We start from the raw sequence: 13317 nt of genomic DNA, 5'->3' as shown, positions 1-13317 counted from the left end.
AAGTAACCCAGCAACTGGTTGTCACATTGAACATCTTAACTAAAACTACTGATCCTAAAACATTGCAGACAAAAGGAACCCATAAATATCCACCAGCCAAGATTTGGCAAAATCTCTTTTCAACCTCACCCGCCTCCAATACTCCACAGTGAGTTTCAACAGGTACTTCTTAAACTTTCCCTACACCAGGACAGCATCCTTGTGTGTAGAAAAATGCATTTTAGATAAAGCAGGACTCATACTGACTGGTCCTGCAATTTCGATAGCTCAGAAGACATATAAAAATAATTCATGTATGTGGCCAAAGAACAAGAGAAAAAGCTCCCTATTCTTTGTCTAAATATCATCTGAACAGTTACTATAGATGACACCAGCAAGAGGTGTTAAGAGGTGTTAGCAATCTGTTAAGGCAGCCTTCCTCATATTCCACCAACCAGCATCCCATCTCCCTTGAGCAGGCAGCATCATTTTCACACCTGCCTGTGCAAGCTCAAAAACAACACGCCATACAAAATCAATACAATGGCACAACATGCCCTTTGCCAATGTCTTTTTAATGGAAAACTCCCAGAGCAACTACTTCAGATTTGGCCAATCTCCCACCATATTTCACTCTTACATTGTAAGAATAAAAAAAATAAAATAAAACAAAAATTAGAGAGCAATAAAAATAGTTCAACCAATAAAGTCTCTTGTCAACAGACATTAAACTAATATTAAAATGGTAAAAAGCTTGAGAAATTACATGTTAATAAGAATTATGATCTCAGACTGCACTGCCTTTCATGAAAAAAAAAAGCATTAAAAATTAGTGGCAAAAATAGATCTACTTTTTGAAGAGTTCTACATTACACAAGGTTTAAACAGTTGTTCTTTTCAAAGACAAGACCCTTGTTACACAGGGATAACCCAAACCCAGGCTCTTAATGAGCATTTGTTCATCTGGTCTTCATTTAAGCTATATTTCAGTGCTAACTGATGCCATTTAGCTTTCCTGTATGCATTTCTTCTTCAAAAGAATGAAAACATAAAAAACCTCAAAGACATAAAAAACATCTATGGAACTGTTTTTTAAGATCGTGATGGTACCTGAATATCTCCTTCAAAAAGTTAAAGCACAAATTTGTATTTCCACAGTCCAGCATGCAGCTGGATTCTCCCAAAACCTTATACCCATCTATCAACAATTAACACACACCTACAGAGTTACCGAGCTCTGTTTTGGCTGGTTGATAACTGATTCCTTGTTAAGATCTTATCATGCACATGAATACATATATGCCCACAGAAGAGGCTTCTCAACAATTCTGTAAGGCGACCCCATGTATGCTTCAATTTTATTTTTTTTTTTAATTCACCCTCTGGTTCTCTGTCATTAAACAAACGTGTAGGCAAGTGCTCCAAATGGATGTGAGCAGCTGAAAGAGAGCCATCAGTCTTTCACCAAAAAGAAACAAAAAAACCACCCAAACAAAAACTAAAAACAAACAAACAAACAAAAAACAAACCAAGAAGCAAAACAAAAATCCTCAAGAAGTTTGAAGCTCAAATCTCTTTTTTTTGATCTGTCTGAGGCTTACATAAAGCCCTATATGCATTTCCACAGGGAATTCTGTCATTACAGACAAGAACAAATTAATAATGTTGTCCATTATGAGACAGTATTTTCTTCCATCAAAGCCGATACATAATACATAGAATCAAGTTTCAGCAGAAAGTTTGAGCAAATAACCCCATGGACATAATGACCATTTATAAAGAGTGTTAGAAAAGTCAAGTGGTCTTATATTCTTCCCCAAGAGAGGTCCATTATACCTATATTACTCCTATTGCTCTGGTCAGAGGTTTGTCTCATCTTTCTTAGAAATTTATAGTGATTTCACAATACTCCCAGGTACACACTCCTCTGCTACATTGTTTAGACACTGCTCCAACCATGTCTGAGATGAATCCCCTTGATACAATTTAAACATATTACATCTTACTGTACACCCCAATAACACAGCAAACACTTTTACTTCCTACTCATGGCAGATGTTCCACACACTGGAAGACTTTCATGAACAGCCAGCCTTCATGAACACCCAGCCTTCCCTTCTCCAAAATAAATAACTCCAGCACAGTAAATATCTTTTCATATACCATGTCAAATTTTCCAAGCAGCTGAGAGTTGTCATCTGTTTCCAGCTGATTGACCTCAATACACAGCACTCCAGTATAAGGCCTTTTAAGTTCTGTGTGGGATAGAATAATGCTGCATGCTTTGCAGCTCAAAATATCAGCTTCACAGCACAAGATACCCACTGCCCTTCAACAGCAACTGTGGTATCTTAAACCTCACAGATCACTTCTGAAAAGTAACTCCTATTCAACTATCTCGCGTATCTGCAGAATTTTCTGCAGGAGTAGAATTTCTATTTTACTTGGTATATTTTCTGCAGGTTGTCAGAATGATTTTGAAACCCCATACTGTATTTCAACATACTTGCATTCTTCCCAGCTTGTTGTCTGCTGCAAACTTCGTGAACATCATCTATTCTATCACCTAGGTCACTAATGGAAAATAATGACTACAACCAGCCAACCAGGATTATCACACCTGCAGCCCAGTGCTATCTCCTGCTTACTGTTTCTAACCTATAAGAAGCAAACCAAAAGGCTCTTGAAAGTGACAATATCCCCAGTCCATGCCTCCATCCCATCAAGACACATTTGCTGGTATGACTTACTGGTAAAATTTTACTCTTAAAAAAAGCCAGGAAAGTTCTGATTTATAGAGAAAGAACCTAAAATCTTTCTTGATTTAGATATATGTGGGTATATTCTTGGTACTTCTAACAGGCATGTCAACCATAAAAACAGCCATATTTTTAAATGGAAACATTTTAGATTTCTCCTAGCAGAACCTAGGAGAAAAGCATTCACAAAATATGACAATGATCTGTGAAAGCTAATTTTCAGCAGCATTTCAACGATACAAGAAGAACCACAGAGCAGCTGAGGCTGGGTTTCAAGGCCATACCTACACATGAATATAAACATGGCTGATATAATCCTGTTTCCATCACATACTGTGTTGAAGTGCGGTATGTGTCCAGTCACCTGATGGCGAAGTAGTACCATGCAGCAGAGGGGAAAAAAGCATTCCCAACGTCCATATTCCCTGCACAACTTTTACAAAGGCACAAGGGAGCTTTTCCATTCAGGCTAGAACAGCAGGAACTTGCTTGTTTACAGCAGCACATTCAGCCCCATGTCAGGAGCACCTGCGATAGCATGTTTGTCTCAAATACCATGCTTGCCTTCACTGCTCAGGGGCATGACCACACTAAACATTCATGAGTGAAGCCACTGGGATTTGAGGAAATGTGATTATATGCAATTACACTGCCTTTTGCACTGTGGCAGTCAACACACAATGAATATAAAGTAAGAAACTCCCTGTGTCAGCCTTTTAGACTCACTTGCTCCCTGTGGCAGTTATCTGCTACCCTTTTCAGGCAAGCATGACAATAATGCAGATCCACTTATCCCCAGCACCCTTTCTGACCTTTTCACGTGCCTGTGAGATCTGCTGCAACATACCTCATTAAGCTTCACAAGTCTAAGCTTGACTGGCTTGCTAGGAAAAAATGTGATGAAGAAACAGAAACACTACAATATTTGGGAGAAAAAACAAGAGGATAGAGATGGAAGAGAAGAGCAAATAGATGGAAGGAATGTGTGCTAATGCCAGATTGGCTACTGCCTTGACTCAGTGAGCAAAGACTCGTTAAAGACTACGCAGCGGCAGAGCTCTTTTATTAGCCCTTATGGAACAGAATGGTATCATGCCGAGGCAATGTTTTCCTTCTCCAAACCTACAAAAGAAGAGCTCTGTCCTGCTGCCATTTAACCTCCACTTTCCTTTTCAGACTGCCACAGAAGCCACCCACCTTCCTGCCACCCATGCTCTTGGCTGCAGTAACCTACTCAGTTTCTGCAAGCTCCAGTCTTTCGGTGAGCCATCAACCCCTCTGCAAAAACCGTGTGTGCTGCCTGCCCTTCAACTTACCCCCAGGAGCTACCATCCATCCTCCCATACACAAAGCATTTGGCAACCAGGTTCTTGGCGTGCTTATCCCCATAGGAAAACTACAATCACAGAGTGAATTCTGCAAGCCTGAACCTGTGTTAGGACCTCTGCCCCAGCTCTCCACTGCTCTATCCCAGAGAACATGCCTGCAAGGAAGGCACTTGGCTGAACACAAAGGCTGTAAAGACAAGGGGAAAACCTAAAGCAAAACAGGGCATGCAAAGGACTGCATTCAGTCAGCAAAACTTTGAAAGACATTTAGCGTGATGCATAACTCCCAGGGGGAAGGGAGGCAGCAGATAGTAGGGCCAAAGGAAATTAACAGGATCCAGAAGTTTTAAACAGGGACAAAAGAGGTGGTAGGGGCAAGAATGGCCACAGCCACAAACATTATGTTCACAAAATATAAAACACAGCCAGTACAACCTAACTATAGAGCAGGTACACTCCCAGCTACGGCCAACAGAGGCCCTGCTGCCATGCTGACTTCTGTCTGCTTTAAAACTTTCAAGTCTGTCTACGGACACATAACTGTAGGTAACAAATACACTGATGTCCTTTATGATAAGCAACAGTACAGGTTTAGAATATTAACAGTAATAAATGTTCAAGTCTGTTTTTCATAGGAATGAGTTAGGGGAAAAAATACTTCCTTCCTTCCTTCTCTGAGACAAAACAGAAACGGTTCACTGGGGTTTCATGATTGATATTCATGACATCTGTAGAAAGTCAGCCTATACTTTACATAATGGAATGGCAATAATATCGAAAATTTCAAGGGGAAAATCTGGCAGAAGGCCTAACTGAAGATGCAAGGCAGGCAGATCCCTGATGTTCAGCAACTGCCTCTTTTATTCTGAGGGCAGGTATTTAGAATACAGTTGATACTACTAGCAACAGAAGAAAAAACATATTGTCCAGAAAAACCTGAGTGCTTCTTTTCTTAAGGTAAAAGCAAATATTTATTTGTAGTCAATACCTCACCTTTAACCCCCATCAAAAAACAAACAAACAAACAAAACAAAGAAACAAAAAAAAAAAAAATGGGGCAAAAACCCCAAAACAAAACAAAATCCAGCCTCTCATTACAATTCTTTAAGCACAGCACAGGTTCATCAAGCCATCATGTACTCCACTGAGAGCCTCACCAATACTCCAGTCCTACAAACATTAGGTAAGTGCATGCACACTAGGAATTGCACAGCCTCAGGCAGCTCCCCCTGTAGATTGAGAAATTATTCAAAACTTTGTAGCATCAGTGCCAAAATAGAATCAATTCATCAATACAGCATACAGCAGCCTAGATCATTGCAATTGCAATTCATCAGGACATTGCAACTCCTTTTGTAACTAACATTTTTTTTAACAAATTTCAGACATTCCTTAACTGAAGAAAACCAAATTTCCTGAAATTAATGGTACTGGGGAAAAAAAAAGTGAACAAGAAGCTGCCTCAGTATGTCAGGTTTTCAAGGTTTCGTATTAGAAATTCAAGCTGTGCTTACTAGCAGTGATTACCCACATGATGTTCTTCTGCTGGTTTTCTCAATGTGTAAGAACTTTCTCAGGCACTAGAATAAAACAGGTGGTTATGTGGGTATTTGTTCTTTTTGTGTATGTGATACAATTTTGAAACTTTACTGGAACAAAATCAAAGACAATAGTTCTACTTGCTGCGAATGCAACTTCTGTTCACAAAACAAAGAAGAAGACACAGCCAATGCTGATTTAAAAATGCTTATATACATCGATCACATGCCAATGCCAGACAACTATTAATCACACAACTACTGCACTCACACACTAAGTTACCCCTAGACCCCACCCTGATACACACAATCTGTAGATTTTATCCACTTACATCCTCTTTTATGATTTATTACATCACGTGTTAGAAAAAGGAATGATCTGTTTTAATGTAATTCGTCATGTCCCTTTTCAGTGAAAAATTATGCATACTATGTTGAGGGTATTTTAAAGCTTTATAGTACCTTTTTACTGGTAAATGTATGCTTACCTATTTCTGTATATGTGCACATGCACATCCTTGGATAGGGATGTGTAAATGCCATCAGGCACTCCCCGTTTCATAAGAGGATCTGTGTGCTTCACAAACAGCAACACTTAATTCTGATCAAATTAAATCTGTATTTCTGAGTTTGGCTTAACATGAAGCACAAGTATCTTCCTTGATATTACAGAATCACAGAATATTCTGAGCTAGAAGGGACCCACAAGGATCATCACGTCAACTCTTAATTGAGCAGCCCATACAGGGATCAAACCTACAACCTTGGTGTTATTAGTACCATGATCTAACCAACTGAGCTAGGGTTAGGGTTGGAAGTGTTTGGTGAAAATAAACAAATCAATAAAAATATTCCATCAAGACATAAATAAGCCATCCCCATTGTAGCAGTGTGCAAAAATATACTCCTATTCAGTTTTCCAATGGACTTGCAAAGTGGGATACTAACAGCCATGCAGGCTTACAATCAGGCTAAGCTTATATAAAGTCTTTGCTGCTGGAGTCAGCCTGAGAGAAAGCTCCCATCTATTCATCCTGCCTCCAAGCCACCACATCCTGCTGCCAGAAAGAAGTATTTGTGCAGTTGGGCAATTTAACATGCTGAAGAAACTGCATGAAGCTAGTTGCAACCTGGATCAATTCTGCCTGTGTCCAGAGAAAGAGTTGAGCCAACACAGCCAGGGGGTGCTCCAAGCATGGAGAAGCTCACTTCTCAGCCAACCACAACTCTTTATCTCAGTTTATGCCAACTATGCTAAGATTGCTCACCCTTGAAATAGCTCTCCCTGTCCTGTTTAAAGCTGCGTCCTTGGCATGACATTGGGCCTGAAGCACCTAAAGACAGTGTGAGATGTCCCTGCCCAGAACTGTTCAGGACCTCTAGATGTCGACACAAACGAAAACATAGGAGACTTTTCACATTTTGAAATTCAATCTTCATGTTAACATTTATATAATATACAAATACAGCAGTCAGCACAGCCCATGCACATAACTCCACAGCTACTGCTAATCTCAGCAGTGTGAGCCCTTTTAATTAAGCACTATTAAAGTAATTTTCAAATACCATTGTTTGGGTTGGCATGGCCAGGTTTTAGTAGCAGGGGAGCTAGAAGGTGGCAACTGGGAGAAGCTGCTAGAAGCTTTCTCTGTGTCTGGCAGATCCAATGCCAGGCGACTCCAAACGAGACCTGCCACTCAACAAGGCTGGGCAATGAAATCATGTTAACAGTTCTGTGGTAACAGATTTAAAAAGGAAAAAAAAGTTATTGCACAGGTGTAATTGCAGCCAGAGAAGAGCAGAGCAACAATACGTAGCTGGAGCTCTCTTCATAGAGAGCAGGCAGGCACAACTTCCCAAGGGTACTTCCTGAGAAAAGCAGCAAGGAATCTCAGAGAAAGAAAAAACAATTCTTTTCTCTATTTTTTGCTCCTGTTGTTTTTGCACATGTGGAATGTGTTAGGAAGATTATTTACCTGAAGGGATTTGGTAATTCGATTCTGGTGGTGGTTGTTTATGTTAATTAACCAATCACTTGAAGCTGTGTTCTGACTGTCTGGAGACAGTCACAAGTTATTCTTTAGTATGTATCTTTTGTATAGTATAGTATCTCTTTAATATAGTCTAGTATAATGTAATATAATATAGCTTAATAAAGCAATTGTTCAGCCTTCTGAATCAATGGAGTCAGATGCCAGTCATTCCCAGACGTTGGGGTCTGGGAATGACTGGAGTACAGTAATGATATGTGAGAGCCACAGCCCTGCAGACACAAAGATTGAAGGAGGGAGGGACAGGAGGTGCTCCAGGCACCAGAGCTGAGGTTCCCTGAGACCATGGTGAGGCAGCTGTGGCCCTGCAGCCCATGGAGGTCCCGGGGGATGCAGAGATCCACCTGCAGCCCCTGGAGGAGACCCAGGCCAGAGCAGGTGGATGCCTGAGAGGAGGCTGTGAACCTGTGGGAGGCCTGGGCTGGAGCAGGGTCCTGGTAGGACTTGTGACCCTGTGGGCGACCCACACTGGAGCAGACTGTGCATGAAGGATGGCACCTTGTGGGAAGAGACACACACTGGAGCAGTTCATGCAAAACTGCTGCTTATGGGATGCACTCACACTGAAGAAGTTCATGGAGAGCTGTCTCCCATGGAGGAGACCCCAGACTAGAGCAGGGGAGGGACTCCCCTCCCCGAGCAGCAGCAGAAACAATGAGATGAACTGACCATAACCTCCATTCACTGTCTCTCTGTGCCACTGAGAGAGGAAAGGTAGAGCCTGAGTGAGAAGGATGGAGTGGTGTGAGAAGATGTTCTTAGCATTTATTTTACTTCTCATTATCCTGATTCTTTTAGTAATAAATTCAATCAATATTCCCAATTCAAGTCTGTTTGGCCTATGACAGTATTTGGTGAGTGATCTCTCCCTGTCTTTACCTTACCTTACACATGAACCCTTCACTGCATTTTCTTGCTTCTGTCCAGTTGCAGAGAGGAGTGACAGAGAAGCTTTGGTGGGTGCCAGGCACCCAGCCAGGGTCAACCCACTACAATCATCTGCAGAAACCTAAGCACTTCAATAACTGGATATGATTATGCTGACAAGATGCTGTTCTCTACTACGCTATAATAAAGCCTCAGCAACATCACAAAAAGCACACTAGTATCTCAGTGATCAGCTAAACCAGTATGTATGTGAATGCAACTGAGGTGATTGAGATGCAGCCATTTTTCAGATTTGGAGTAAACTAACTAATAACATTCAATGTCAAACATCCTAGCAAGAGTAAGCAAGGTCAAGTTCCAAGAGCCACTTTTTGCTCTGGCTAAAGTGAACAGCAGTTTAGCCATTAACTTTAACAGAGGCAGTCTTGTACCCACACAACATTTTCAGGTTAATATAAAGCACAAAGGACACCAAAAGAATGCACCAAAAATCATTTTCTTTAACTGTTTTTCTCTCTGTCACTGAAATACTTAAATAATTAAATACTTGTCAAGAAATTAGTTTTTTATTTTCTTGACTTTTCTTACATAATGGGTTTGCTTACTGTGTACCATAAGACTTCTCATGCATGCAAACCTAAAACAAGAGTCTTCTCCAACACAGCAGATATCCTATTAAGTGCAGACTTCTGGTATGCTCTTTGAGTCAGAACAACAAAGCACTTCACCACACTTTCCCAGCAGTTATGGTTTCAGTTATTCACACATCTCACCTACTATCACTAAAACCTACACAGCACTATCAGGTTGAAACCAAGTAACAGTTCTCTTGTGCAAGGGCACAGGGTTTTACTCAAAATTGACACAAATAATCTACAGATCATCTTGTTTTTGAAAGAAAGCAGTAAGTCAACAGAGTTTGCTTCTTAAGACATTTTGTGATATTCTTATCCCACTTTCTCAACAAGTTACTAATACAGAATACGAAATTAGGCAGATGCAAATAAAAAATACAAGCTTTAAAAGAAACAGCTCAAAACCACTGGAGAGTCAAAGCCAAGGTATAGAAAGCTAAGCAAAGCACAACTGAACTCAGCATCTGAGTACATATTATTATAAATAAGTAACAATTTATACAAGAATATATAGTCTTTATTTCCATAATCAAAATAGTAGCTTAACAATCCTATGCATTTATTAGAACTCATCTATCCTTTTTTCCTACCTTCTCATCCAGGACTGTTCATGGAGTTTCATAAGCATGACAAGTTTCTTTTATATCAATCACAAGGAAAGCATGTTTCTTCCTTGATTTCTAACAAGAAAAATCTTTAATAGAAAACAAAACCCTGAACTTAAAAAGTTTGCATCCCTTTGGAATTCCTCACAACAGCTTCTCTAAAAGATCGGCATAAAAATGGTGACTGCACTACCCACAGGTTTTCATTTACAATTTTCATTTCTTTGTATGTATTCTCAGGCAGAAGAACTGCCACATTTAACATCCATTCTAACTGCCCTGAAAAGAAAACTAGTCTACTCTAAAACTGCCAAAAATACGTACTACAATCTAAGCACAATAATGAAAAACTTCATATACTTACAAACTTCCTCTTCTTGGAAGGCTCAACTCTTTCTGAAACAGAAAAAAGTTACAGTGTATTAGCAATAAAAAAATTTAATTTGAGGTGGTCTTTTTGAGACAAGTACCACAATCCTCTCATCCCATCAGTAGCAGAGAGACAAAAGTGGTATATTGGGACACTAAAAGATGTTACATGTACCGCTTTCCTTTCTTATTTGAAATATTAACATTAACATTTGGAAAAATCTATACCTTTTTGTAGCAGCAATATTAAAGTATTTCAAGCAATAGACAGATCTTATGGAAAAGCCTTACAGTCAGCTATGATGCACTGGTAACACTACTAAAATTTGCAAGAGTCACTGACAAAGATAAACTAAGTTCTTTACAATACCCATATTGGAAAAATATAATTAAAAATGCATATTTTGTTGTTATTAACACCACAAGTTGTTGTTATTAACAACACAAGTTAATAACAGGAGTACAAGGTGAACAGGTGACCATTACCAGCAAGCTTTCTATATGATATCCTTAAACCCAAGAAAGATCAATTACATAATAGTTTGGTCCACAATAAATAATTACAATTTATTACAATCTTGTGCAAAGTACTAGCATAACGACAGAAACACACACAGCTTTTGCTGACTTAAACAGCCAGTCAAACTACAGTTAAACAACTTCTTATGGGATTGACAAGATAGCCTGCTAGTCAAATGGAAACTGCAAAACAAACATTTTTCTGTTATTTTAGTGTAGAAGAATGCCACAAGACCCATAAAGTTTTGCCCATCAGAAATAAGCAAAATATATATACCACAAGTATATATTATCATCTCTTGCATAAATCATAGAATAGCTGAGGCTGGAAGGCGTCTCTGGAGATCCTCTGGTTCAACCTAGTCACAGCAGAGGCAATTGCAACAAATTACTCACAACTACACCCAGCTGGATTTTGAACATAATTTTGAACATTTTGCAATGACGGACACCCACAACCTCTCTAGGCAATCTGTTCCATTGTTCAATTACCCTCATTTCTTTTATTTCTCACATGAACCTGAATGCTACATTACTTACACATAATCTTTGCAATCATGCCCAGCAGAGACAATCAACTGCATACAAATAAAAGGACAACTTGTCTGACCTAGAGGATACACAGTCAAGATACATTTGAAGTTGAAGGACATCATCCTTGTTGAAAGATAAGGTTGCATATGCGTGTCCTGCAGTGACTTTATGATGCTGAATTGTATCCCCATTCGTCTGTTTAGCCCAGAAAGAAGTTGTGCACCCTTAAGACCGATTTTGAAAGCAAAGTCGATGAATGAAGAGAAGTGTGGAGTTTGTTTTCAGACACTGCACTCACTCCTCCACATTCCTACTCCTGGACTGTATTGTCTGCTCACAGACGGCACGAGAGAGCTTTCCTCTGCTTTTAGTTAGTTCTTAGCTAGCTGAGGAAGAGAAGTTCCCTGGACTGTGGTTTTTCTTCTTCTTGGGACCGTTTAAACCTGCTCCGGACTGAATATCTCTGGACAGAAGAGCACCTGTGGCCCACTGGGCCAAGCCAGGGCTGTGGCATTTCCAGCACCAGAGGGACTGATAAGAGATTAAGCGAGCTGAGCTACAGCCCACAAAGGAGACTTTCTGAGTTTGTCATCTCTTCATATTGGCAAGAGGCTTTATTGTTTAATATTATTAAATTTTTGTGCCGGTGAACCCTTTGCCTGTTAAATAAACAGGCTTTTTCCACTTTTCTCCAAGGAAATCTTCTTCCTGAACCAGCTGGTGGAGGGCTCGCTTAAATGTGTTTTCTAGAGGAACCCCTTTTGGAGGTTTTCCTAAACTAGGACAATGAGAACAGTTCAACTTCTGTGGTTTGATAAAGCTATAGGTATCGACCAGAAAACACATATGAGAATACAATCAAATGGACAAAAATAGTTCAGCCAGGCACCTTAGATAAAAGGCCATAAGGGAATGAATAATTATGTATTCTTTAGAGAGTTTTAAATGGTGTGCAGTAAATAAAGCCTGGGCTGCTAACTGAATGATAAGGACTAAAATATCAAGTAGCAGCTCAATTCCTGAGTACCGCCCATCCTGTTCACTGAATGAGGAAGGAAAAAATAGTGTGAAACAATGCAATTTGACATCGTAATGCAAAGGCATAGGAGAGCGGGATTAGGGGCCTCGGTAACAAATTCTCGTACTTCCTAGGAAGTTCCAGCAACTGTTCAGAATTTGCAATTTAAAACAACATCTTTTAGCATAATATGTGCTTACGTACAAAAGAACAGTTACATCTGCATACAATATTGCATTATGAAGCTGAGTAATTCCCCTCAATTTAAAATGTCACATTCATCATGAACAAAATGTTACCGTAAGTTAGAACCCACGTACTTCCCTTTGTAGTTTTTTTTCTTTAATATTTACAGTGTCATTGTGTTCTATTTCTAACATGTAACTTTACTTGTAATGGTAGGCACTGTCATACTGTAATAGACAATGCTTGTGGGAAAGCTGCCAAATAGTATGAGCAAGAGTTGTACATGGGTTTGAGTTGCAACATGTACTTTAAATTTGTTTCCTATGAATCTGTGCGTGGGGTTTTTTGTTTGTTTTATTCAATCAGAGCATTTTGGTTGTAGTTTATCATTATTACAGCAGCACAAATAAGAGACTTCTGTAGACACCTGAAGTCACATTAGTCTCTTGGCACATTCTCATGCATGCCATGCTGAAGCACTACTTTTGACTATCAAATGAAGCTCCAAAAGAATAATGGCTCACTGTTAAAGATGATAAAAACTGCCAAGACCACCCCCTGTATAACGGAAAAAATAAAGCAAAACCACTTGTACATAATTCATACAAGACTTTACAAAACGTTGCATTTCTAAGGCTGGTTTTTAAAACAAAATACATTTAAACAAAAAAAGTACTGAAATAAAACAAATATCTTTCCTGGATAATATTTCTATCCTAATTTTTCCTATCTATTACATCCATGATGTTAAAATGAAAGGTCACTTCTCTCCATGCTTCTCCAGCTGGAATACCTCCAAGAAAAAAAAAAGTAACCTAAAATGTAGTAAACTGAAGCATGTTTTTCTCTCTCAGATCACACGAAATTATTACAGCCCCTACATGATTTTTTTGGTGTTACTTAGGACT

At 39.3% G+C, this 13317-nt stretch overlaps 1 protein-coding gene across 2 annotated transcripts in view; it reads right to left on the bottom strand.

Annotated features, from left to right (window-relative positions):
* MAST4 (microtubule associated serine/threonine kinase family member 4) overlaps nt 1–13317 on the bottom strand; it is a gene marked incomplete at its 5' end in the record, with an annotated part of 275947 nt that overhangs the window by 131606 nt on the left and 131024 nt on the right. For both annotated transcript variants that reach the window (XM_084225039.1, XM_084225041.1), the window contains one exon: nt 10148–10179. In XM_084225039.1, the coding sequence (XP_084081165.1) occupies nt 10148–10179 (32 nt within the window). The remainder of the gene's footprint in view (nt 1–10147; nt 10180–13317) is intronic.

Source organism: Fringilla coelebs (assembly GCF_963513975.1).
Source record: "Fringilla coelebs genome assembly, chromosome: Z".
Lineage (NCBI taxonomy): Eukaryota > Metazoa > Chordata > Aves > Passeriformes > Fringillidae > Fringilla > Fringilla coelebs.
The sequence above is the reverse complement of the archived record's forward strand: the minus strand, read 5'-3'. Positions and strand labels throughout refer to the sequence as shown.